At 46.5% G+C, this 27,879-nt stretch overlaps 1 protein-coding gene and 1 pseudogene across 4 annotated transcripts in view; one reads left to right on the forward strand and one right to left on the reverse strand.

The window, feature by feature from the left end:
* The window catches only part of LOC146187715 (DNA excision repair protein ERCC-6-like), a 374,514-nt gene that overhangs the window by 121,077 nt on the left and 225,558 nt on the right, over positions 1–27,879 (forward strand). For all 4 annotated transcript variants that reach the window (XR_014707405.1, XM_084603509.1, XM_084603511.1 and 1 more), the window contains exons 8-9: positions 413–556; positions 20,599–20,737. Coding sequence is in view for 3 of the 4 variants with exons in the window: in XM_084603509.1 (XP_084459635.1) it covers positions 413–556; positions 20,599–20,737 (283 nt within the window). In the remaining variant the exon portion in view is untranslated. The remainder of the gene's footprint in view (positions 1–412; positions 557–20,598; positions 20,738–27,879) is intronic.
* On the reverse strand, positions 2,090–19,974 carry LOC146187717 (uncharacterized; annotated as a pseudogene).

A 27,879-nucleotide genomic window follows, 5' to 3' on the forward strand; every position in this document is an offset into this window, starting at 1 on the left:
GTCTGAGTTAATGTGTGCGGAAGGTGAGGGACTTGTGTAAGTAGCTGGAGATAAGCTGCCAAGTTCCCCGCTCAGGAATTATGGAATGGGAAAACCTAGTTTGTGAGGCTTGACTAAAAAAGTACTTCGGGCGTTTTGCATTCCACTTTCTTAACCGAATCGCACCACTTGTCAAGACATACCTTTTTCCAAAGGGCGACGGTGCATCCCTTAATCTTTGCAGCTTGTTGGGCTTCATCTTTTTTGCGCTGTTTTAATATAGATCATTGCATAATTCAGCTCCAGAGGGACTGCACCAGCCGAGTTAAAGCTTTTTGTGGCATGAAAAATGTGAAGGAGTTGAGTGTGCAGACTGTGTGGAGGGACTGATTATTGTGCTACAGGGAGAAGAGGGGTTTCTCCTCCCGTGCAGGTACCAGCAGACGGGTGTCCGGTGGCTGTGGGAGCTGCACCGGCTCAACTGTGGGGGCATTGTGGGGGACGAGATGGGCCTGGGCAAGACGGTGCAGACCATTGCCTTCCTTGCTGGTCTCAGGCACAGCCGCCTCCCAGACAGGTGGGCCTTCCCTAGTTTCTCTCAGCAGAATGCTCTGATGATTGCATAAACTGGTGTAGCTCAACTTGTATGCCGGCTGATTTTTCAGACTTGGCAAGACACGCAGAAATTGTTCAAATAATCAAACAATGCGAAAAATTCCTGAAACGGGAAAAAAAATCTCCTTGCTATGAGAAACTGCCAAGGAAAACTGTAATCTTTACCGTTTCCCACTTTCAATTTGCATGCAATACTATTATACAGTAAAACCTCATTAATACTAACCACAAACCAGGTAGTTGCAGTTGTGTGAGATTTCTCTGGCTTAGCCACCATTAAAACCCATGTATTGGTTGACCGCATAAGACATAGCTGCTCACAAAGTGCCTACCGCTTAATGCGTACCCGCCGTCGCAGTTTTGCTGGCTGTGCTGCGACGTGAAACGTTTTCCACCTTTCCGGAAAGTATTATCACGTGCGGACTGCCAGCGATACGATGTTGAGGCCATGTTCTGACAAATGTGGCGATGTCCATTTCAATAGGGAGCCCAGGAAACGTCGGGTATGATTAGCATTGTCTCCAGCCCTTTTGCGGCAACTATCACCACCATACTGCTCGTGCCAACCTTTCACTGTGGCTACCGTTGCATTGTGCATGTGTTGCGGGCAGGTAGCACGCGCTTTGTGGGAGAGTCTTTTGTTCAGAGCTGGTGCTGTGCGAAGCACAAACAAGTTGTTGCGTTAGTGTGTGTGCAAACGGTCGGCACTATGCCGCCTACTTGACCGAAGTATCTTGCTCTGACTGCCAAGGAAAAGTTGATCATTACTCATTCTACTGGGAATACAACTACAAAGAATGCACTAGCACGTGCATGAAATTTGCTTAGCCCCCATCTTGACGTTTTTGAGACTGCTGTTGTCGCTGCACATCCATTACGGTGGCAACTGAAAGTGACGGATTTCTGGTCGGTAGCTAACCAGTAAAATACCCACACGTACATGTATTTACTGTGCCTGAATTTTTCTTATTTCAGAGTGCGAATAATGGCAAATTTCTACTGGTCGGTTAAGGGGGGATGCTACACTTAGGAGGCAACTTTCTTATTTATGAATAGATATGAACCAAATTTTCACAGTTTATGTATTTTGACATGCTGATTCCAAAACTGTAATTATTTTTCTCATAGGGCAAGTAGTTTCTGAAATACTACAAAAAAACTGTAAAAGCTGGGTTCTTTGTTTGGAGAAAAATTAGCTTCTAAACAGAAAATCCAAGCGTAGTTGTTAGAATATAAAAACAATCTGGAATGCTTAAGGAGTGTAATAAGGTGTAAATTAATATTCTAGGTCAATTTGAACTAGAGTTAGAGCTCATCAAAGTTGCAAGAGAAAAATTCCATCTTTGCATGTCAAACACATGACCCATTTCAAAAAATTTCTAAAGCAAATACTGCATTAAAATTGAGCATATTGCATTCTGCATGCATTTATCTTTCTCACAAAAAAGAAATTATGCTTATAGCTTAAATAGAACAGATGCTATTTTCCCTCCAAAACTGCAGAAGTGTCAAAATTGATGTTTTGAGAAATCAAGGAAAAACATGTCAGAATATCTTTACTCGGAGAAAACCAATAAAATCTTAAGGAAATGCACCAGGGGCATAATCTGGATGCATGCCATCTTTATGCCTTTTCTTGACCAGCTTGCTCATGCTCAGAGAGGCTTCTCGCTTCTTCTTGGAGCTGGCACTTCGACGGAGGTCTTTCTCCCTTGCCCTCTGGGATGCAGTGCTTGATATATTTATACTGAGCTGTTGCAGAATTGCAGTGGATGCATGTAAATTTCCAGTGTTGAAGCGTAAGGCAGCTTCCGCAACAGCAGCTTGCACGGCAAAGAGTGAAGCATGCTGCTCCTTTGATACCAGGCCCCATATCACAGAGTGAAAGCTTTCATTTGAGTTCTGAGTTTTCCCGCGCTGGCACCTCTGTAGAAGGGTCCTTTCAGAGAGACGGGTGTACACAGGAAGCAAGGCTTCTGCCACATCTTTTGGCAAGTTGTAGTGGTGCCCAGGTTCTGGCTCGCCCTTCGCTTTTGCAGCGTTGTGACGACACCAAGAATTAGCTCCAGTGGGGCATAGGCTGTGGTCTGAACGTTCGTCTGTGGATGTTACATGCCTGTATGTTGCCATTACTGCCTTCTGCATTGCATCCACATCACCATCATTAGACTTTAGAGCCCGGCCGTAATATGTGCTTAGTCTTGTGATGAGCTCGTTCGTTAGCCGGCCTCTCCCACCAAGGCTTCGCTTTCCCTCACTTTTGTGCTTTTGCACTAAATTCCGCAGTGCCGTGCCCATGCGCTTCTGAACATGGTTCACACAGTCCTCCTTTTGGACATCGATGAAGCCATACACCTTGGCTTCTTTGATTGCAGCATATGTACGGCTGTCACCATCGCACAAGATGGTTGTGTATCGCAATCCATGTCGCTGGAGAGATCTTTGAAAAAGTATGAGGCCAGCTTCCACCTCCATGTGACCAGCTTTACTCTCACTATTTTTTTGACACTGATGTGTTGCCTGCCACTCTGCATAGCCCTCAGAATCTGGCTTGGGTCCAACCTCGCACCCTAAACAAAAGTTCGACAGCACAATGTAATCCAATACATATCCTGTAAATAACTCTATTACGGCACCAACGTCTATGTGTGAGGAGTGACCCCGAGTTAGCCAAGTGCCATCAAAGCACACTGCTATGTTGCCTCTATGATCAAAACATAGCTGTTCATACAGAGTGGCCACTTTTTGTGCTCACTGGCTCATAGCAACCTCAGCTGCTTGCATGGCAGCAGGTGCCAAACTCTGCTTCAGATGGCGCTGAAATGTTTTGTGGTGCATCCCACGGCGGGACAATCCCATTGCCGCAAATATATCATTCATGGCTGTTTGGCCATTTCCAGTAGATATCATCGCCCTTGAAGCCAGGAGGTTAATATCAAATGGGTTGCATGTCTTTGGACCATCCACTCGGGGCGAGCTCCATTCGGCCCCGATATCTCCGCAGTTGTTGCATACGACCGTTAGCTTCGCCGCGAGGCCGTAGTCGCGATCGCCCCTCACTACCTTCACTGGCTCATGGCATGTTTCGCATCGCAAAACTTGAAGCAGCGAGTTCAGTGAGTCGAGGTTTACGATCACGTAAGGAGAGGGGCGCTGATCAGACACTGGCGTCGTCGCCGCACCGCTTTCCTCTGCGAAAGGCCCAATCTTCCGTGTCGTTGCCGGTATCAACGAAAGTCGTTGAAGTGCTGCTTTTTCACGGGCGCGCGCCTCGCACACTTCTCTGTTGTCCGGGTGTCCACCCTCGCACGGCCGCAGTCGTTGTTGTTGTTGCACGCTTCTCCGTCGTCGACTGCATCGATGGTTATCTGGGCACAGCCGAGGTCGGCACCGCTCACGCTATCAGAAGAAGCGATCTCGCGCACTTTTGTGTTGATAACATCAATGTTTACGCGGCCGGAGTCACCGCGCACGCTGTCGGGGGAAGCGTCTTCGGTTACGACGGCGTTTTTGGGCGATTTCGGAGCCTTATTGTCCATCGCATGCTCCCACAACGCGGTAGCAGCATCATTACGCTTCCTGCCCCTACCTTTCTTCCGTGAACGGCCAAAATGATGCCTAGATCGAAACTTTTTCGCACCACCGGGCATGACGAACCTCGCACGATCACAAAAGCGATGCCTCTTCAAAATGGCGACCGGCGCGAACTATGAGCTTCCCTAGCCATGCCTAGCCAATCAAAAGCCGCCATGATGGTCACATGCTTCAAGTAACCAATAGAAGCCCGCGCCGTGCATTTTTTTTGTTGCTTGTTTCGCTCCCACGTAGAGCTCAGGGTTGCTTGCTGAAAAAAATAAAATGCCGGAAGCGCGAGCTTTCAAACGAGACCAAAATGGCGCCGGTGAAACGCGTAGTTCCCGTGCTGCAGTCGGCTGAAAAAGGACCAATTTAGACCTCAATTTAAAGGTCCGCGTGCGCGTAGCTGCTGCTATTAATGGTTATAACGCGTGAAATACACAATTTTGAAGCCAAAATTTGCAGATCGGTGCAGACGGGTCTCGGGATCGCGAAAATGAAAAGATTGAAAATGCGATTTTGGGGCCTATTTTCGGGATTCAAGTGCCGCGTCCCCCTTTAAGGGGTACTACCGGATAATGCTTACTTTTCCCGCGTCTTCGCCAACTACATATTAATGCGGTTTTACTGTATAGTGAAAGCTCCTTAATTCGAAACTTGAAATTTTACTTTTCGTATAATTTGAGCTACACTGCTTTGTCCATCTAAACCCCATGGAGGTCTGTGTAAAAAGAAAGCCCGTTAATTCGAATGTGAATTGGTTTCGCTACGGATAATTTGAACTATGCGCCACCGTGTCTGGGTGGTCTGGCACCTAGCACATTGCCAAAGAAACGCCTCCACGATAGGGTGGCACAGTTACAGGCTGTCCGCATCCGAAATAGACAAACATCTAACCAGGTAAAGTCATGGAAGAGTGGGTAAAGCCTAAGCCATGACCGGCGGCGCCAGAGGGTAGGGGGTGGGGCAGTAGTTGCGGCGGCTGCTTGCTGTTTGTTTCGCCTGACCTCCGAGACTTGCAACACAATGCTTGCTCATTCGGAAATGTGGATAAGTATTTCTGCCCCCAGCTGATGCCCATGCAAGGCTATGGCGTCCAACGGGCACTATGGGTCTCATACCGGTTAGGCCACGTCCGGTTACAGTTGCATGGTACCGTAAATGATAGTCAAAATGGCACTCATCAGAGTTACATGCTGCGCTGTTGACTGTGCACCTCTAACGTGCATGCGATGGCAGGTGTAAGAAAACACGGATGGCCTCATCCAACACTATGTTAATGGGCCGTTGCAGTTTCCCTTGTATGAGCATTGTTCCAGCCTGTTGCAGAGGTGCTGATTGGCCGCGCACCAGCCAGTTGCATGGCATTTCAGATAGTGGGCTTTTTACGCATTTCCATCGTGGTTCTTCCCCTGCTCCCAAAATGTGGGCTCATCAAGTGCCATTCAGCACGTCGTGCATTGAAGCCTCACATGTGACCCTGGCTGCTTGTGAAGGGGCACTACCACGCTGCACCGTGGAGGATGAGTGCCGGCAAGGAGTCAAGGCTAAAGGTTTAGTCAAGGCCACTGGCACTCTGCTAATACTCCTCTCTCCCCCCTCCCCTCACCTTAGACCGTAGCATCTTGGCGCGCCACCAAGAAATGAGCTGTTCATTGACAGCGCGAAACTGTGGGACGTGCTAAGGACCATGGTATAAAGATATTTATGTGGGGACACAGCACGGCTGAGGCACTGGACGACCAGATACAATACCAGCTATGCTTCTCCGAACTGGGCCGCTGATTGCAGTGTCAGCCTGGATGTAGCGGTGAAGAGAACACATACATGAACAATGCCATTGCGATAGCGATCAGCTGATATCGCATGGCGCATTTCTTCTACGCAAGCCACAGGTCCTGAACTGTTTCTCCGTCATCACCAGAAGCATCTCCGTAGCACATTATTTGTGCCCATTGCATCAGTACTGAAGCGCTGTCCAGAACAATGCATTGGCTTGTCAGTGCCATTGATTCAATTTATATCCCAGCAACTTTGGAATGCGATGGAGGACTCCACCATTGAGTCATGGTAATTCCATCGAAGGCGCTAAGGAACCACAGTTTTCTCACTTTAGATAGCAAAAACAGGGCAGGGAAAGCAAATCCCACATTCAAATGGGAGAAGAATATAAAAATAACACCCTTGGGCATTCCTCACCACTTGTTTAACGAAGGAAATGCAACGGCGGCCCCTAACGCTTATATATCACACAAATCACTAATGTACAAACGAGTGTAGGGAAACGAAATGTGGACGAGTTACGTGTACGAAAACCTCAACAAATGCTGTCATGATTTAAGGCTTTTTTTACTTTAAGCAGGCCCAATAGCCATCAATATTTGCATGAAAGACTGCACGATCTCCGAAACGCGTAATCAACTGCGCCGTGCCCCCTTTACACATGGGTAATGAGAAAGCGAGTTGGCACACTGCCAAGTTCACCAGCTGGGCTGCCGCTGTTTCTGTCAACATAAGCCGTTGGCGCACAGCATCTTGGCCCACGCTGACGGCGTCAAAGGGAGGAACTAGTTAGGTAAAGAAAAGTTAAAGCTCTAAAATAGGTTTCAACGAACTAGGCACTGTGATTGGTCCCTACGTGCAGCAACCATCACCCTTCATTTCTTATCATCCTAATCATGAACAGCAAATCTCGCTGCTCCATTTCAATACGCTGACATGTGCATATAGTTTCTAAGAACCTGTAATTATTGGAATTCCTTGCCCGCATTTTCACTAATATCAGTCATTCCATTCTTTTTTAAAAAGGTCCTTACAATGCTGAGTAATGAGGAGCCGGGTTCTGATGGCCGAAAAATATAGAAAAAGCGATTTTTTAAAAATGTGATATTGGAAACGTACACATATTTTTCTCTCACTTCACTATTTTTCTTGTACTAGAAGCCAATATTTAATTTGAAAAACGCGTGCGTGCGTCGGATTCATGCAGAATTTGACGCCAAAACCACATTTCTCCAGCGCTGCGCAGCGATCGTTTCGCGGGCTCCGATCGGACCCATCGCGGTCTCATTCGAAACAGCAATCTTTGGTCTTGCATTTCCCTGATGCCTCCTACACTGTTTGGCAACTGGTCGCAGAGAAAGGAGGTGCCCCCCAAAAAACAACAGAATGCACAATTCTATTGGTTGTTGCGTGCATGTGACCTCAAGGAGTCAGCCAGTTGGCCCAGCTGAATGGAGCCATCTGCTAGGTCGCGGCTGCGACGCGCACAGGACAGCGTTTTGCCAAGCCATCGCCGACAGCAAAGGAGTATGTTGCGATGTCAGGATCTGCCGGCAAGTTCCATACGCGGCACAGATACGCTAAAAGGAGGAAGAAGTCACTTGTGGACATCTGTGTTGGAATGCACCGATGACAGCGGAAATGCCACACCGAACGACCAAGTCAGCGGCGCCATGGAGAACAAAGGTCCAGCGGTTTCACCAGCTTCTGAGGATCGCGCTGACTGTGGTCGATATTTAGCAAAACAAAGCCAGAGCTGAAAAGAGGAGCTCTTGACAACTTTGGCGACAAAGCGAAAATGGGACTTTTTCAGTGGTGCCAACAATTCGACGGACTGTGCATTTGCCGAGACGTGCTTCGTGATTGTCACCTTGGATTCGGTAAATGATCTCCTGAAGCTTGCAAAATGCAAAACCTGCTTCGGTGAAATTAGTTTGACCAAGGGTGAGCAGGAACTTGCCCTGAAGCTTGTTTTAACATGTGCTGTTTGCAGTGAAATATCAGCAGGGTGGAGATCACCGTGCGTCAGTGGTGGTGAAAAAAAAGAAAACCCCTTAATCGTAAATGTTTTGGTTGCGGGTGCTATATTGAGCACGGGTAACCAGCAGACTGCACTCAATGACATTTTTGCGACGATGAACATATCACATCCTGGGCTGCACAAAAACATGTGGCAGGGCTACATCAAAAAACAGAAAGCTGATGCCTACAGCGACCCGTGCTGCCGAGGAACTAACAGTGGAAAGTGCACAGTCTGTCAAGCACCTGTAGAATGAATTGCACCTCGAAAATGTCGGTAAACATAACAGTATCCTTTGACGGGCCATGGATGACGCACGGGCATACTTTTCATATGGGCATATTGAAATTTTTTCTGAGCTTTTGTTGTCTCGAGCAATTTCTGTGCTGGATAAAGGGAGGTTACCCCACCTACCAAGCTTGGCGGACCAACCATTTATTCGAGAAAAATAGTGAGAAAAAGGCAGGAGAGATGGAAGTGCAAGCAGGGCTCATACTGTTTGAAAGGTCACTGCAGGAATATGGCCTGCACTACAGCATAGTTGTCTGCGATGACAACTGCGATGACTGCGGTGACAGCCGTACATTTTTCACCCTGCGGGAGGAGGATTGTGTTAATCATGTCCAAAAGCTTTCCAAGCACGGAAGAACTGGTAAAGAAAGTGTTGGTGGCAAAGGGACTCGTCTCCAAACTGACATCATACTCTGGCTGGGCACTGAAATCCCATAAAGTAATGGCCACCATATCACCTCTTATGACCAGGCCTCGGACCATAGTCCAACAGGGGCGGACTCATGGTGCCGCTGGAATGCAGCCACAGCAAGAGGTGACCCACAGCACCGCTACAACCTGCCGCCTCATGTGCACAAAAGCCCTGCTTCCTGTGTATGGAAGACAGGAAGCTTATTGAGCGTTGCCAAAACACAGAACAGTATTGAGAGTTTGCATGCTCTCGCATGGCTTCACTTTTCACACTTCAGGCTGCTGGGGCAAATTTTAATGCAGGCAATTTGAGGACACATGAAACTCCTTGAATCCTGGCTTTTCAAAGAGTGCCAAACGGTGAGCAGAAAAGGACAAGTTGCTAGCAGGCACTCAGTAGTGTGTGAAAAGCACTGAAGAAACGCCACTGCGGTGCTCAACTCCTGGTGCTTTTTAATCATGTGTACAGAGCACTTCATTTTTCTTCAACAAATTGTGTGTGATGAAATTTTCTTGTGTCAGCTGACCTTGCAATTGCAATATCTCAGCACCTAGAACGGATACATCAATTTTTTTTTGCAATAGAAAGCTGCATGAGTGTTTTATGAAATGTTGGAAGCAGATTTTAAATTTTCACCCTGAAATTTAATTATGTTGAACTATTTTTGAAACTTTATTTCCACATTTCAGAGACTAAATTTTGATGTAGCATAAATTAAGTTAATTTATAGTCAAATAAAAAAACTAATTCCAACATCGTATTCATTATCTTCTGAGTTAACTGTGTGTTAAATTTCTGTTCATCCAATTTCTCACAATTAAGGCTGAGTACAATGGTAATTAATTACTGATTATCTCAAAAACTAACTTATCTGTGCAAAAACTAGATGCATATATGAAATCTGTGAAAAGCTGCATAAGTATGTTTAATTTTGTAAAATTGTGTAAAAAAGTAAAAAGTTGGTCTCGGAACCCCTTAAATGATTTATTATGCTGCTTTGATGCACCACATCGTATTATTATTTATCAAATCTGTAATGTAGTTTTATGAAAATCGTTGACCGTAATTTTTACCTTTATTGCCTTGTATTGTATAAATCATGCTTGGTGTTCTTTTTTCAATAGAAGAGACATCTGGGCGAGTTGGTACGGTGACATGATGAATAAACAGCGCTACGGAGGACAAGAACAAACAGGACGGGCGCTGACTCGCAACTGAAGTTTATTGAAAAAAACACAGGGTATAAATATCCCAGCCAAGCAGCACCAAACCACAGATTAAACAAAAACCAAATCATGATGACCCCACACACACACCACGTTCAAGAAACCCAACCTCATTATCTGTTAAAGCGATTGACAGTTCACTAACACATTTTTCACCTAATTGTATGATATGCCTGGCCTCAAAGATTTCCTGGTTAATCTGTGCCATGAAATTATTGTGAAATTATCTTCCCTTGTCTACTGTACTTGTACCCTGATGATAAAAGAAAGGGAGGAAGGCAAAAAGAAGCCAAGAAAGAGAAATAATGGTAGAGAGGAAGTGAGAAGGGCAGTTCACACCCAGTTAAGGAACCTCTAATTTAAGGAAAAAATAAAGTAGCAAGCAAACTAGAGCTCAGACGAGTGCGCATGGAGAGAGGGAACAGGACGGGTGGACACACTAACCAAAGAGTCGGAGTCAAAGAACAAACGAAACAAGCGACGGTTAAGGCTTCCTTGTCAACTCTCCGCCACTTATTCGTGCTGCAGGCTCAAAATATGCGCTAAAGATTCTTCAGTCAGGCACAAAGCCAAAACTGTGCTTACAAAAACGACGCGACAAAATTGTTTTCCTCTCGTCCTCGGCCACACCTTATGAGAAAGTAGCCCTCAGAAAGCGCGTATTCCTTATAGAAAAGCATTGCCTCCCACTACGTTACAGGCCACTGAGAGACCTGCCGTCTCGCAGGGCTTCGATAAACTAAGGTACTGTATTTACTCGCATAATGTTCACACTGCTTTTTTGAGGAAAATTGATGCTACGTTAAGGGTGTGATAATTATTCGGGGAAAATTTTCTAGCAGATATTTTGGAGTGCTAAAAGCAAACTTGAATAGGTGTGAATTGAGATTCTTAGGCCAGCTATTGTAAATGTAACCAAAACATTACTTTCAAGCAGAACTTACCTTTGTTACAGGGTCGTCAAAAGCACTTTATTTGCCACGTGCAGCCTCACCATCACTTCCCGCGCTTCATGGTATAATGTTCACAGCAGACCATACAGTTCTACTCTTTATGAGTGACTTGATCAGAGTCCGTGTCGACGCTGCAATTGCTGCCTCCAGTAACCTACCTACGCAAAACTGGTTGACACCGAAGTACCTGCGGGCAGTGCGGTTGCCATGGTATAGTGCATACTCCAAAGCTTTGAGCTTAAAAGCAGTTGTATAGCTTGCGTGTACCGCCCCATCGTGATGTGGCACCAAGACAGTGGAACTAAACAAGCAACACAGACCGAACGAAGGAACAATGACAACGAGACATGGAGACATCTCTTAAAATGGCGATGACAAGCACGATGATGATGAGGATCTACCGGAACACGCTATCGCTGCCTAGTAACACGCGCACACAACTTGGCCAGCTAGGTTAGTAGTGCTCCAAAGATGGCGCTTGCTACTACAGTAAAAGCTCGATAATTCGAACTTCACGGGACCACAAAAGACGTTTGAATTATCCGATGTTCGAATTATCAAAAAGTGAAGAACCAGTGTGTGATTGGAGAAAAATCAAGAAACTGAGGAAAGACGAAGAAGGAAAAAAACCACATTTGGAAAAAAAGAAAGAAGAGGAGAACGTGGAGGGTGGCACGAGGAGCGCGAGGCACAAGGAAAGGAGAACAGGCGAGCTGTTGTTCGTTCGTCCACTGAGCTCGGGCGGTTCGTGTTTTGCCAGGCCTGACCTGGGTATCTAGACCTGGGGCCTGCTTACTGCATCCTGTCCTGGCCCTCCTCCTGTCCCGGGTGATCGGACCTGGGAGTACTGCAGCTGCAGCTCATCGCTGCTGCTGTAACGGCATCGCCGGCACGGGCGTTCGGTGCCGTGCTGGACCCAGGCACGTTGGGGAGACCGGACGCATCGGCCGTGGAACAGCAACCCGAGGCCTCGTGCCTCTACTGGGCCTCGTCCGGTGGCCTAGCCTTCTGCTGGGCTTACTGAGGCCCTACTTCACCGACCCTGCTAAACTCTGACCATCCGGAGTGTCTGCACCGGCTTCTCCCACCCAACGACCTCGTGACGTTTGACAATGTGTTTAGTTTTCGTTCTACTTGCTCGTCATACTCTCATCTCGTCCATGCGTATAGATAAAAGTATTCATTGCTAACTTGGTCGGTCTGGTTGTGTATTTCTATGGGTGTCTCTGAATAAGCCACGGAAGAAGGTGGCAAGTAGATCTAATGAAAAGATCCTCACACAAAATGCCTTGAAAAACCTAACAAGAATCATTTGCGTTATGGTAAGTTTACTGTATTCACTGGCGTAATGAATCCAAACGCATAATGAACTCAACCCCTGCTCTTGCTACTGAGAATTTGAGATAAAAAAATAGAAGTTTTAGTTGTTAGCACATTTCCCGCCGTCACCGTTGCGATCCATAGCTCATTTCTTAGCAGCGCGCCAAAATGCTGTGCAGCGATAACATCACGGTGTGTGTATCTTTCGGCGTTAGCAGTTGGGTTGGGGGGATAGCGAACTTGGCAGAGTGCCAGTGGCCTTGACTAAAGCTTTAGCCATGGAGGCAAAAAAAAACTAAGGAGAGAGCGTGACGTGGCCAACCTTCGCAAGCCAAGCAGCGAGGAAGCCATTCCCTCCCCCGTTTTTTTGCTCTCCAAGTCAGTCCCTATGTTTTGATGTCGGTACGTTTTAGTGCACGCGTCTGCCCTGGCGCGGGCGCGCGGCTGTCTGCTGTGGCGAGTATGGGACGACGCCGACTCACTGGTGCAGCGCATGCAGCGGGCCCAGCACGACGCAGATTCGTGCATGTGCGTGCGCAGTAGATATCACCACACGCTATCATGTGGTCTAATCATGTGGGGACCGACTCGCTCCCGCTTAATTTTTTATGACTAGGCTTCACAGGTATTGCCACGCGCTCCCTCCTTAGTTTTTTTTTCCTCACCGGCATTCATCCTTCATGGTGCAACGCAGGACTGCCCCTTCACAAGCAGCCTGTGCTGCGTACGTGTGAGGCTTCTCTGCACGACGCTTGTTGAGCGCAAATTTTGGGAGTAGCAGAAGAACCGTATACGAAATGCGATCAGTTAGCTGGCTGGTGCGTGTCCAATGAACGCCACAGGTTGGCGCGGATGGCTGACATGAAGCTCATAAAAGCAGTAATGAGATGTAGTCGGCCTATTAAGATGTTGTTGGGTAGGGCCGTTTGTGTTTTGTTACACTTGCCGTTTCGTGCATGTCGGAGGTGCACGGTCAACTGCGCAACATGCAGTTCAGGTTTCAGGAGTGCTATTTCGACGAGTGCTTATGGTATCATGCAATTGTAACCGGACGCGGTCCAGTGCGAAACCCGTAACGCTATAGCCTACATGGGCATTGGCTGGGGACAGAAATATGTATCCGAAATACTTATCCGTATTTTCGAACTAACGAGCACTGAGTTGCAAGTCTCGGAGATGATGCAGAGCAGACAGCAAGCCGCCGCCACGGCCACCACCCTCCTACTCTCCGGCATTGCTGGCCGCTGCGCTGGTCATGGGGAGGCTTTACCCACTCTTCCATGGTTTTCCCTGGTTTTGCTTGTCCCCATTTTGGACGCGCACAGCCTCTTAACTATGCTGCCCTACTGCGGGGGCGTTTCTTTATCCATGTGCTGTGCGCCAGGCCGCCCAGCCGTGGGGCCGCATAGTTTGAATTATCCATAGTGGAACTGACTTGCGTTCTAATTAACAAGCTTTCTCGTACACAGACCTCTATGAGGCTTGGCCAGACCAAGCAGTGTCGAATTATCCGAAAATTTGAATTATCGAGGTTCAAATTTATGAGCTTTCACTGTATTAGCAGACAACTCTGGTGGTGGTACGATGATTATGCAAGGCGAAAAAATTCCAATTTTTTACGGCCAATGGGGGGGTGCGAGCATTATGCAAGTAAATATGGTACTTTATGTGACATCAGTGTAGCCCACTGTGTCCCCACCTATATAAACTTGTGCCATGCTGAGGACTAACACTTATTCTTTTCTAAATTCGCAGTGGCAAAACTGGAGGTTGAGTTCATATGCATTTGGGTTTGTTATGCTAGTGAATACGGTAAATTTACCGTAGTGCAAAGGGTTCTTGTCAGGTTATTCGAGACCTTTTGATAATTTGAACATCGGATAATTGTAAATTTTTTCCAGTCCTGTGATTAACGAGCTTTCACTGTATTATATTTGAGCTAAAATTGTCACCATCACCAATGCCGGGCTCTGCAACACATGCCAGGTGTGGCCACTTTGCACAGGGAATGGATATTCGAGTGCCTCTGATTGCCACCCTTAGTTAGGCTCACCCTGAGGGTGTGATTACCCACATGGTAGCACAGATGTACACTCAGGCCCTTCTTGGTGACAACAAAGACCATGAGGCAACCTGAGAGGCAACAGTGGGCACCGAGCCACACTCCATACGATGGCTCCTTTCCACAATGGCTCCTTTTAGGTTGAAAGCCATGCTCGCTTGAAAAAGCAAAAAACTAACTGTTGGTTGAAAAACAATCGCCAACAGTGTGGATAGTTTGCTCTAAAACTTTGAGGCTTCATGGCAACTAAAATATCCGTTTTGAGCATGTGCGAGCTGGGTTCTGTGTAGTGACTGTGAAAACATGTCAGACGTCAGATGGGGGTACGGCTGAACCTCGTTATAGGAGACACCATTCATCCAAATGGTTGGCCGTTCTATGACTCATTAATTGGGCTTCCTACATTGGATGTATAAAACGGTTATAAAGGACAAATCAGGCTTGCTTGTAACAGAAAATTTAAGCTTAGATGCGACACCATCCATCGCCAGGTTCAGTAGCAGCCACAGTGATAAAAATAAAAAAAAGTCACGCCTGTGCCGTCATTATTACAGTCGAACCCAGATAATTTGAATTTCGGTTATATCAAACTAACAAAATATCCCCTTAGAAATTCCATGAAAAAGTATAGGAAAGCTGCGTCAAATATCAAATTCAGTTCGATATATCGAACTCTGTACCACGCAATGGAAAGTGTGCATTCCTCAAAGACTATCGCATCTTCCACAGCCGTTTGCTATGTGCCATTTTCAAGCCAGGCGCAGAAAGAAAGAGAGAGAACAGTTTGGCGACGACTGGTCTAGAGCTGCGTCGTGCCCTTTCCCCAAAGGTACGCGCATCTGCGGCGGCCGTTTTCCGTGCGCCAGCATGGGACGTTTGCAAGCCATGTGCGTGAAGGAATGAGAGGAACAGGCTTGGCCGGTACGGAGCAGATGCAGCCGTGGTGTTTGGGAGAGGGGAAACAACGCAATAAAGCGAAGTGCAAGGGCGTGCCCATTCTCCTCTGTCTTTCCTGGTCTTTGTTCGCAGCAGCATGCACTACGCATGCGCTGAAAAGCCAGCTCAGCCCTTGGCAGACAGAGCGCTCCAGTGTTTGTGAATTCTCTGTGCACAGCGGACGATGTGCAATGCGCATCTTGTGTCGTCGTGCTGAACATGCAGCGTAGCGTAAGCTATGGCGGCTGCAGATATTAAAGGGGCAGATTTTTTTTTTGCAAGAGTCGTCCATCGTTGCATCTGTGAATCGACGAAAGCACATGGTCAGCTGCGATCATGACAGCGGCTTTTAGTACTGCTTGCTTCAAATGGCATTTGCAGCTATAATGCTTTCCAATGATTTTGTGGCAGTGGACTCCACCCACCCCAAGCGCGGCGTGATAAATCGAACCAGGTTTGTGCAATCAAGGCATCACGGCACTCTGTCGAGTTCGCTTCCCGCCACGGCTGTAGCTAACATCAAAAGTAGACTGCTTATAATGTAAGTTGCGGGAGTTGCGAAAATCTGCGCTATAAGCAGTACCGCGTTATAACCAAAACATCATGTTTTTAGGCTCTTACGCATGTGAAATGGGCAACCTACCTATTAAACACAATTTATTGCACACTTCACACACACCCGCATGCACACACACGCAAAACAATTGCAACTCAGCATGAACAGTGTTTAACTCACAAATGCATTATCAGCGGAAGAATGCGGTGATTTTCGTCTGGTGGTGTGTTTTCTCTGCACCCCGAGCGATCTCATCCTCAACAAAGCTTAAACACTGCAGCGCATTGTCGCCCAAGCTGTTTCTTGCACAGCACGTTTTCACTTTGCTCAGACATTCCCGATTCATCTTCGATCGCAAGCTCCATGCCACTGCACACCGCTTCGACAATCGCATCTTCCGTGCTCGCTTCCTCGCTGACAGCCAGCTCATTTTCGTCCGCATTGGCATATTCTTCAGAAGTTTCTGTCGTGGAAACAAAGTTGCTCTCAATGCGGCCGGACCACACGTCATCAGCATTGACTACCTCATCGACAACGTCGCCCTGCTCCTCAGCTTCAAAAGCCTCGGCACTGCATACGAAGCCAGCCTTTTGAAAGCACTTGCTTATTATTGTGGTTTTCAACTGTCACCACGAAGCAACTACCATGTGAATTGCGCCTAGAAGAGCACCGAGGCACCTAGCTTTTGTTGGAGAAGGGGGCCACTTACTGGTATGCTCTGAGCCCTCACTTCTCGAATATTTGAAGAGTGTGAAGAGGTTCACGTCCTCATACTTTGACGCACGAATTCTCTTTCACGACAGCGAAGAAGAATCTTGCTGCAATTTCTGCCGCACCTTCTCCTGATTCTTGTAAATAGTAGACACGGTTGTGTCGGATATGCCGTACTTTGCCGCCACCGACGCTTTCTTCAGCCCGCTTTTGACGTCCTTTATGGACGGCGGCTGTTGCGGCGCGCGTCTTTCTCTCCCTCTTCTTTTTCTTTCTTCTCTACTTTCTCTCTTCTGTCTGCACGAGGCAGCGGAGGTGGCTCAGCTACAGAGCCAGTAGCACGCCCGTGCATTTTCTTTTCCTTCTTCCTGCATCCACAACAACAGCCACTGCTCTCCACCATGGACTGCTCTCCCTCGAAGGGCGCCCTTCAACCTCCCAAAAACCGCGCTATAACCTGTATTTTGGTTTGCGCGCCTGCTTATTATGCAGTCTATGGTACGAATACCGGGAGTCAGAAAACCCTCGTTATAACCGCTTCCGTGCTAAAAGCGGTTACATTATAAGTGGTCTCCACTGTATAGTCAAAAGATAAACATGCCATGATGTTATCGCTACGCAACATCTTGGCACGCTGCCAACAAATGAGCTGTGGGTGCGATGGCCAACTAACGCTTCTTTTTTAAAAAATTCCCGGCTGCAAAAGGGAGGCTGGGTTAATTATGTGAACTGATTGATTACGCGACAAATACAATATTTTTCACGATCGCAAGCAGCATCTCAAGCTGATGCTGCTTGCGATGTAGCCGAGGAGTTCTATACTGATCTCTACAGCGGCCAAAGTTGTCAGGACCGTAATGAGATTGGTGGTAGGGAAGAACAGTCAGACGTTCCACCAGTGATGAAAGACGAAGTTAAGAAAGCATGAGAAACTATGAAAAGGGGGAAATCAGCTGGTGAGGATCAGATAACTATAAATCTGTTGAAGGACGGGGGGATATCGTGCTAGACAAACTGGCTACCCTGTATACGCAGTGTCTGGTGTCATCGACGGTACCGGAACCATGGAAGAACGCAAACATTATCCTCATTCATAAGGAACGCGACGCTAAGGACTTGAAAAATTACAGACCAATTAGCGTTATGTCTGTTACGTATAAGGTATTTACCAAAGTGCCTGTGCCTATCACTCAAGCGCGTTGTCCTGTCTCCTCTCTTGTGTTAGTCTTTTTTGCGCTTACTTTCCCCGTACGAACAGTTGCATCTTACCTGTACTCACCTATGGGGCTGAAACGTGGAGGCTAACCAAGAGGGTTCTACTTAAGTTGAGGACAACCCAGAGGGCTATGGAACGAAAAATGGTAGGGGTAACAATAAGAGATAGGAAGCGTGCAGAGTGGGTCAGAGAAATAACTCAAGTTACCGACATTCTAGCGGAAATTAAGAAGAAGAAATGGACATGGGCAGGACATGTTGTTCAAAGAGAGGATAACCGATGGTCGCTTAGGGCAACAAACTGGATTCCAAGGGAAGGGAAGCGTAGCAGGGGGCAGCAGAAAATTAGGTGGGCGGAGGAGGTTAAGAAGTTCGCAGGGGTCAAGTGGATGCAGCTTGCACAGGACCGGGTTAATTGGAGGAATATGGGACAGGCCTTTGCCCTGCAGTGAATATAGTCAGGCTGAGGAGGATGAAGATGATGATGACATACAGTAAAACCTCGTTTATCCGGATCTCATTCATTCAGAAATTTGGTTAACTCGGACTCTGTGCGTGGTCCCGGCAAAACTGTGTATAGTTCAATGGCGGCAGACGCTCACTATCTCGGAGGCATTTACCCGCACATCGGTTAACTCTGAGAACTCCGAGGATGAGGGCTACTGACTTTCCTGCATGTGCGATACTGCACGGGAAACCTATGCGAGGTGAGTCGGTCTGCGCGCTGCTGCGCAAAAACACGGCAGAAAAAAAGAAGGGTTCAACGCTGCTGAACCGAATATTGAGCTAAAGCATTTGCTGCAAGTGACTGAGCGTTCTTCTTTTTCTTCTTCTTTCACGGACACGGACATGGCACACAGCGATGAGGGGTTAAACCTGGCATAGTATTGCTTTCACAATAAAAAAAAAAAAAAAAACGCTGAAGGGCACAAAATGTGGTGATGACGATAGCGGATCATGTGAGCAGTGTCTAGGTGGTGCCGGTAACTGCGCGCTTCAAAAGGAAGAAGCCTTATCATCATCGTTTTTTGTTTCTTTGGTAAAGTTTTTTGGTATGGCTATAAAACAATGTGTAGGTGTATGGAAAAACAATGGTGGCGTGAAGGAATTGACAGAGATAAAAAGAAAAAGTGAACAATAAAAGGAACAAAAAACACTTTGCGATAACAGAACAGGGGCAAACGGAAAGAAGGAACAATTTTGGAGGTGAACATTAAAACCAGCTAAAAGAATCGTGAAAAAAATGACAGGAAGAAAATAACTAGGAACAGTTGTAAAGGTGACCCTAAAACCATTAAAGCCAGGTAAGAGAATCATGCGAAACAATGATGGGATTCTGCTGAAGTACGGCATTCCTGGCATCAGCATCGTCGTTGCACATTTTGATTTGGGGAAGGCTACAGTGTGGGTCACGGATGCGTCGCCCTTTGGCCTTGGCTCGGTTCTCACGCAGACAGAAGCAGATGGAGTGGAGCGACCGATAGCTTTTGTGTCGCAAAGCTTGGCCTCGGCGGAAAGGAACTATAGTCAGCTTGACAAAGAGGCACTCGCTGTTGTATTCGGAGTTATGCGCTTCAAGCAGTACCTTTGGGGTCGGTGATTTGAAGTTGTGACTGATCATTGTGATGGGCACAGGTATTTCATGCTAAATACAAGTCACTTTGGCCACAAAATAGGTCAGCGTTTATAGTGTCCGTGTGGCAGTTGGAAAAAGCAAAGCATAAAAGAATTACATGTAATGGCGTGATTACACAAGGCAAATATTCAGAAATAAAAAATAAATTCACTCGGGAAGATTGTAAGAGAGATATGCACGATAAGTGTCAAAACGCATGATCAATTTTTGACGAGCGCATTTTCGAAATGGATAGAGGTCTATCCGGTGACGACTCCATCTGCAGCAGTGACAATCCAGAGCCTGAGACAGATTTTTGCTGGTCAGGGCTTGCCAGACGTCATGTCGGACAATGGCCTGGCGATTGCATGTGAGGAGTTGAAGGTATTTTTACAGAAGAACGGCATCCAACAGATACTGGTGCCACCGTACCACCCAGCGTCCAAAAGTGCAGCGGAGCGGCCTGTGCAGACCATCAAGCAAAAATTGAAGCAGGCCGGATCGGGAGATATCCGTACACAGCTGGCTAGAATCCTACTAACATACATATTCTATCTTGATGCAAGCAAAAGTAAAGAAAAATAAAGAGCCTCTGCCCGTGCCACTACCTACTAACATATAGGACCACACCGAACGAGGTAATTGGGTGCTGAGCTGTTACTGGGCAGGAAGCTGAAAAGAGCCCTTGACTTACTTTGGCCACATCTCTGGAAGGCAGTCATGGTGAAGCAGCTGCACGAAAATGTTCGCAGGAACGGGATGCCAGTAAGGGCGACTAACCTGGAGCCAGGAAAACAGGTATTCGTGCGGAATTTCCGACCAAGTTGGGTGCCAGCAGCGGTAGAATCGGGCGAAGGGTTTGCAGCCGTGGTGAGACCACGATCATGTACGAGTAGCACCACATGCTGTTTTTCCAAGCACTTTGGCTGACGACGTCATTGCTGGGGAAGAGGGTGTACTGTCACCTGACACTAAGACTGCAACTTACTGGAGACGTCGCCTGAGGAGACCGCAAACTCACCGCATGAGCCTTCCTGTACAGGCGCTGACGCCTCGGGGTGTACTGGAACAACGCAGCCAACGCAGCGGACACCCCTTCGTCTCAGCGGCCAAACTCGGAGGGCTGTAGTGCGATATTTGCCATAAACCATTTTGGGTTGTGTTTCGTTCCATTCATAAGCTTATTTGTGCATGTCCCTTTATAAAGATGGGATGTTATGACAACCTGCCAATCCGGCAGGGAGCGCTTTTAGAACGGCTAATAATGAATGTGCTGGCCTAGTCAGTCTTGCGCTGTCATTCCTTGACACTGTTGTGCGCTTTCTTCAGCAACTTCACTGGCCTGGGTCCCGTGCTGCTGGTGTGCCCAGCAACCGTGATGCACCAGTGGGTGCGGGAGTTTCATTGCTGGTGCCCTCCACTCCGGGTGGCCATCCTGCACGACTCTGGATCCTATGTGGGCAACAAGGTGAGAGAGAGGATCTTTTCCACACTTAATTCAAGCTCATAGTTTTGAGCGCCTAAGAGAAGTACGAACACAGCACTCTGTTCGTTCTTCTTCTTTTATTTGGCCATTGTGCTGAAAACTATGAGCTTAAATTCAAGAATACCAACTCTACTGAAGACACTGCTGCTACACAGCACACTATTGGAGCCACTACGCCATCAAGCTAGGCCTGCAGGGAAGCTAGGTATACCTTGGAGTTCAGCTGCTAATTTTACTCAAGGCATTCTTGTGCAGTCTTGGACAGTCGATGGAGAGGCACATAATGTTTGGGCCCATCATGGGAATCAAGAAGTCAGTAACTTCACGTAAAAGACAGGAAGCCCCAAAACCCGATAAAAACCATATATGAAAGGCAGTTTTACACATTTTAATTTGTTGTTCAGTCTGTAAACAATGCTTGTTTTGGTTTATAAGATTTTAATGTCTGAAAGTGGCTGAGGCTATGAGGTATGCCTTAGGGAGGCCTTGGAAGTTTAAACCGTTTCGACCATCTGGGATTTTTTGGCGTGGACTGATATCCCATAGTGCACAGGCGCCTTGCTTTCATCGAAATGAAGCCAGGGTTTGATCCTGCGTCCTTGGGTTCAGAAATCCACCGAGTCCGAACCATTGAGCCACAGTGGCTGGTTTTTAAAGAATATAAATAATAATATGGACATAATGCAAGGTGCTTATTATTCCTTGAGTCTCAAAGCTTCGGTTTACGAACACTTTCATTCTTAGGGATGTCCCGTCTGCCTTGTATAGGTTTTAATTAAAGTTGCGAGAGCACTCTTTCCTGACTATAAACTGTTGAGTGCTTGTTTGCCGACCTCAGTGCGCAGTTGTTCTCTCCTGCCGCAGTTTTTCATCTTTGTTCGTCTGAGGATCCCTGCTCATATTTGATAATGTTCAGTTGACGCAACATACGTCCACTGCACTACGACGCGAACGCTCCTGGGCATGCACATCCCGAAGCCTTCATGCTACCGGAGGTGCAGTTATAATGCTCTGCTTTTGGATTCTTTTATACCGTGGTTTGATGCTAGTAGTGTATCAAATAACTATCTCAATTATATTAATACAGTTAACACTTTCCTATCTGTGCCTATGCCTATCGGCTATCAATGGTTTCACAATTCAAATTTCCCCACTTTCGAAGCACTTCTTGATGAGTGGCATCATCCAGTGGGAAATAGAGAAACCTTTCTTTGAGTTTTGCTTTTAGTTTTATTTTTTTTTGCTGTGCCACACCCGTCCAGATGGTCTCTGGAGTCAGGTGATCTGCGCTGCTTGTTTACATCATGGCGTTGACATCGCACGCTCTAGCTGCAAGTTGATGCATCTGAGAGCTTGTTTTTGGATGCGAACAGCAGCAGTGATGGCTCGGAAGACGAATTCAGCTCTTCACACTTTAGCACTGACATCGAAACTGCGTCAAACCGACCCGGAACGTCAACAGCCATGCCCCGACTAGTTTCACTTTCACCCGCTTCAGCTGCGCGCTGATCGAAACAGATCATTGTTCTGAAGGTCACAAATGTTATCTGCAGGGTGACATCTGTAGGGTAGTATTGCTTGCCACCGGCAGCGCAGGGAGCCATGTTTTCCGCTAGAGGACAGCCAAGGGTCGACCTCGACGTAATTGACCTCGACTACTGTTTTCTTTCTGAATTCAGCAAATACTGTGCACAGAAAGCTAGAATTTGCTGCAATGTTGCATTGGTACCTGATGTAAAAACCTTATATTTTGAAAATTTTTTGTTTTGTTTGTATCAAGAAACTTCGATGCTTTTGTGGTTTGTTTCTTCTTAACTACAAATTTTTGCTAATAGTTCTTCTTTTCACCACTTATTAAATAAATATTGATTGTCACTAATATTATTGCGAAGTGGAATTCTTCCTCTACAATTTGATACTAGGAACTCCTGTACCGAGCAAGTTTTGTTAAAGAAAAAAAAATTAATGGCACCACCCAAAAACCACCCCTTTTCCCGTGGACAGGAAAGTGTTAAACCACCTGGTTATAAAGAAATTGTAAGACTGTAGCAAAAAAAAAAAAGATTTCCCCTGTAATTTATAGCGCCCATCCTAAATCATAACATTTCATGGACGTTGGCTGAGACCACTCCGATAGTACTTATGCGCGTTTCCGAATAAACAAGTTTTCCTTAGTTGCGAGGCTTGGAAGTTGTGTGGAAGAGAGATAAGCAGCCGCCGCACCTGTCATGGCGCCTTTTAGGCTTTGCTCACTCTTTCATGGTTTTACCTGGTTCCATCTTCTGTCCCTGTTTCGGACATGTGCAGCCTCTAACTATGTCGCTCTTTCGCGGAGGTTTTTTTTGGGGGGGGTGTCATGTGCTGTGTTTCAAACCGTTAAGACGTGGCAGTGTGTAGTTCGAATTATCCGTGGCGGAACCAACACGCGTTCAAATAACAGGCTTTCTTACAGAACACTATGGAGCTTAGGCAGACCAAGTAGTGTAGTTTGAATTATTCGAAAATTTGAAATATTGAGGTTCAAATTAACAAGCTCCCACTGTATAATGATGCAGATTCAGAGTGCGTTTTCTCGTGAACGACAGATTTGGACTTATTAATGTTCAAGGGAAGTTGGGACTTATTACATCAAGAAGCGAGTGTGTTAAAGAGACACTAAAGACACTCAAATATGTTATCAAAATCAAATAAATGTCACTTGGTGACACTGTTGCCGCATATCCGGCAGCAAAAAATCGAATTTTTGCTGAGATATTGCGATAAGAAGTTGAGGTTTTTTTTTGTTCCCGCCGGTCGAATTCAAACTGTCTTCTCCTACTCGTAGTAGGGTAAGATGACTCAACACTATGATGCAAGAGGAGACTTCTGATTGCTGGTGCGCGGGGAGCGGAGAATATCCTTCGCAGGTACGTGCAGAGTCGTGATCTTCATTCGATAAGCACTTAGGTTGCACGTCTGCTGCTCCAAGCTTGTATTTCAGGCGCCGCAGGTCCAAAACGAAACTGAAGTGGGCGCCTTTGGGGCCGCCAAGTATATTTTTATATTTGCCTTGCAACATTTACGTTGTTTTTTAGCCGTCGTTTATGTTTTATAAACGCATGTTATCGTATTAGAGACAAAACCTACTACTGCATTGAAACGGCAACGTAATTCGCATATATATTATTTATTTATTTATTATACCTCAAAGGTCTCTAGCCGGGACATTACATGAGGGGTGGGCAAACATGGCAAAAGTGATTTATGAGGGAAGGCTTGAAAGGTGGGCTTGATTGAAGACTTAAAGTGTGGCAGGTCACTGATGGTGGCAATATGGTCAGGATTCCAATCATTGGCAGTGCGAACAAAAAATGAGTTTTGGTATGTGACATGCATGGGAGCTACACAGCGTTGGGGTGGGTATTGCGGGAATAGCGTTAGGGTGGTCTGAATAAATCGTTGACAGGAGGCAATGAGTGATAAAATCTATGGAAAAGAATGAGACGGGCAATTTTACGACGAGATGACAGGGAGGTAAGGCAAAGCTGTGCTTTTAATGCTGTAATACTGCTGCTGTAAGAATAATCTGATAAAATAAATTTTGCGGCGCGGTTCTGAATGGATTCGAGGATTACAGTCGAACCCGGATATATCGATCTCGAAGGGGATCGCGAAATAGTTCGATATATCGATAATTCGATATACAGAAATTGGCTTGTGACGGCACTTACGATGCGAAAAAACGATACTGTATTTGTCGCGTAATCAACCCACTCGCATAACGAGCCCACCTTCTACTTTTGCACCCGAGAATTTGGGGGAAAAAAAAAAGCGTTAAGGCCAGCTCGCTCACATGCAAGCGATTGAGCGATCTCAGCGGCAGCGACAGAACGAAAAATTTCGAACTTGGAACTGCGTCGAGCCACCGCAGCAGCTCAAAACAAGGTTTCTGTGTCACCGCGGCAGAAATCTCAAGCGTTTTCGCTTGCATGTCGATGGCACGCGTCACTGCGTCTCATCCACAGCTCATTTTTTGGCAGCGTGCCAAGATGCAGCGCAGCGATAATGTCACCGCGCATTTATCTCCTTTTATAGCTCCTGCGGTGGCGGGGAGTGAACTTGGCAGAGTGCCCGGGATGGCTTGATTGCACAAGCCTGGTTCGATTATCACGCCGCGCTTGGGACGGGCGTCATGATCTCAGCTGACCGCGCACTTTCGTTGATGCATACATGCAAAAATAAACTACTCCCGTCAAAAAAAAAAAAAATCCTGCTTGATCTTTTGCTTGATTGCAGTGTAAGGTTGTCCTGATTGTATTAGTGATCACCATGGTAAATGCCTTATACGTAACAGACAGTAAGCTGATTGGTCTGTAATTTTTTATGTCCTTAGCGTCCCCTTTTTATGAGTTAAGATAATTTTTGCGTTTTTGCATGATTCTAGTACAGTCGATGACACCAGGCATGGCGTGCAAAAGGTGGCCAGTTTTCCTAGCACAATATCCCCCCCATCCTTCAGCAAATTTGTAGTTATCTGATCCTCTGCAGCTGCTTTCCCCCTTTTCATAGTTTCTAATGCTTTCTTAACCTCGTCCTTCGTTACTGGCGGAACGTCTGACTGCTTTTCCCTACTGCCAATCTCATTATTGTCCTGACTACTTTCGTTACCGTAGAGATCAGCATAGAACTCCTCGGCTACTTTGACTATCTTGTCGATATTCGTGATGACGTTGCCCGCCTTGTCCTTTAGCGCATACATCTGATTTTTGCCTATGCCTACATTCTTCTTCTTCACCACCCTAAGGCTTCCACAGTTTTTTACAGCATGCTCAATTTTCTCCATGCTGTGTTTCCGCAGCCGCTGCTGACTGAGGGCCGGGATTTATAGGACTAGTCCTGGGAGGTTGCGGCCAATTACTGCACCAGGGTGGCCAACTCCTGCTCTGATGAGGGAGTGCATTGCCAGAGGTCCTCACCGGCATCAAGTCACAGCCCAAACCTTTTTATGCAATTCCAACTGCGGACTTTCTTTTTTAAATCCGGTGGGGAATTGCACGGCACCAGGATTCGAGCCGTGGTCCTCTGCATGCGAGGCGGATGTTCTACCTCTATGCCACCGCTGCACTTTCGTTTAATACAGCTTTTCTTAAATTATCTATTGCAAAGTTTTCAGGCTTCAGACCCTCACCTCCTTGAACCTTGAAACTTCCCCTTTTTCCTATGTGTAGCTACAAGGAAGCAACCTAGTTGACTCATTCTCATGTTTGATTTTCTGTTGGTTGTGACATCTATGTGCATGAAAATAGGCAGATGTTGGTTCTTTGCTCAACGTATGGACACCGTACGTTGGGACAGTTCGTTTGGTGGAATTAAGGTCTAAATTTGGAAGAAGTCACTCCATCATGTACTCTCATCATTCTGGGGATGCAAACTGTCTGTTGCTATTAGCGGCTAATAAAGTTTGACTGAATCGTGCACAGTTTTATGCCTGCTCTGATTTGTTTTTCTTTGCTTCTTTGTCTTGATCAGGTGGTGTGAGAATGTGATGATTCAGTGCATTGTGTCATCTCGTGTATAACTTTTCCGCTGCACTCTTTGTAGCCTCCAATCACGACCACCACTGTGGCCAAGGCAGCAGGAAAGTGACATTGAAGAGGATAAATTCAGTATTTGCCCCATGGTGTGTGACGCACTGCAGCTAGCAGAGCCCTGTATCAGTGTCGGTTCTTTTCCTCAGGGGAGGCTGGGAGTTCAGTGTTGCCAACTAATCTGAGGGTTTTACTATCTGGGCCACATACACTGAGGTTTTTGCGCAGCTCACTCGCCTAACCTGGACAGCTGGCTGATAAGCATTTCTATCACCCACCAGGGATAAGAATCGCACCAGCAAAAAACAACTATTGTTATGCCAGCCAACACTTTGTGGAATGTCAGATGGGGTAAATTGGGCTTGGGGTAAATTTTTGAGCACAGGCGTGACACAGAAGGTGTCTGGTCTCAAAGCGGCAGTGGTGGGTATCTGATAAGAGCAGAGACCAGCAGGGCAGAATGAGAGGTAATGTTGAAAAGGTGGTCAGTTGTGAAACATAGTGTGATTTTTATATGAAGAAATGCTTTTCATGTGCACATGTAGTGGAGGGGTCTATTTCATTTACTGGGGTCCTTTATTAGCGCCTGTGTCTTTGTCTCCCTTTCTTCGTGTTTCGTCCCGTTCGTTGCGCTGTTTTATTTCATTATGCAGTACCAACTAGCCCGGCATCTTGCACTTCTGTCCTTTATTAAGCCCCGACATTGCGCAACGCACAGGTATCCTTTGCCTCCATCGAGGCACAGCTGGTCTCTGGTCGTATGTATTTAGGTGCGGCAGCCAGATGCCACAGCAGCTGCTAAGGTGGCATAGGCAGCGTAGTGTAGTGTATTTTAAACTGTTATTCTGGCTCTAAAGGACCTTACAAACCAAACTAAAAGGCCAAGAGAAGTTATTTGCTGACCGGTCGTTTGCAAGAAAAAAAAACAAGGATATAAAAAAGAAACTTTTTTTTTTGATGAATTCAAAGGTGAATTTTTGCTTGAAACTTTCTCAGAATTCAGCCTGAAAGGCAGCATGACTTAAGTATCAGTGAATTGTCTGGTGTAATTGTTAAAAAACGTTGAAACTGCTGTCGTGTGTTCACAAGCAGAGCATGCTAGCTGACTGCTCCACAGAAGCATAGATATTCGGGGCTGTTGATTCTGCTCTTACTAATAAAGAACTCTGCCGATAACTCGCGGTGCCTTGAAGATGCATCTCGCGAATGCACAGATCTTGCTATCACTGATGAGCCTAGGAAGGCCTTAATCCACCAGGTGGCACAGTAGACGTTATGCACTGTACCGCTTGCAATTTGGAAATGTATAATGACAGCATGTGAAGGGAGCAAGCAGGGCTTTGTGTTCACGGGAGGGAAGGGGTAGCAGGCGATGTACCACCATGGTGGGGCAATATTTGTCATTCAGCCATGATTGTCAATCGGAAGAGTCTGCCAGTGGTTTGTGGATTATGTACTCATCTGTAGGCAAATCAGTGTGGAACGTAGAGGAGTGAATCGATAATGATCAATAAGCTTCCCAGGCCTCTTTGGCATGTCACCAGTAATCGGTTAAGA

This window comes from Amblyomma maculatum, chromosome 5 (genome assembly GCF_055883805.1).
Source record: "Amblyomma maculatum isolate TAMU_Amacu chromosome 5, ASM5588380v1, whole genome shotgun sequence".
Classification (NCBI taxonomy): domain Eukaryota; kingdom Metazoa; phylum Arthropoda; class Arachnida; order Ixodida; family Ixodidae; genus Amblyomma; species Amblyomma maculatum.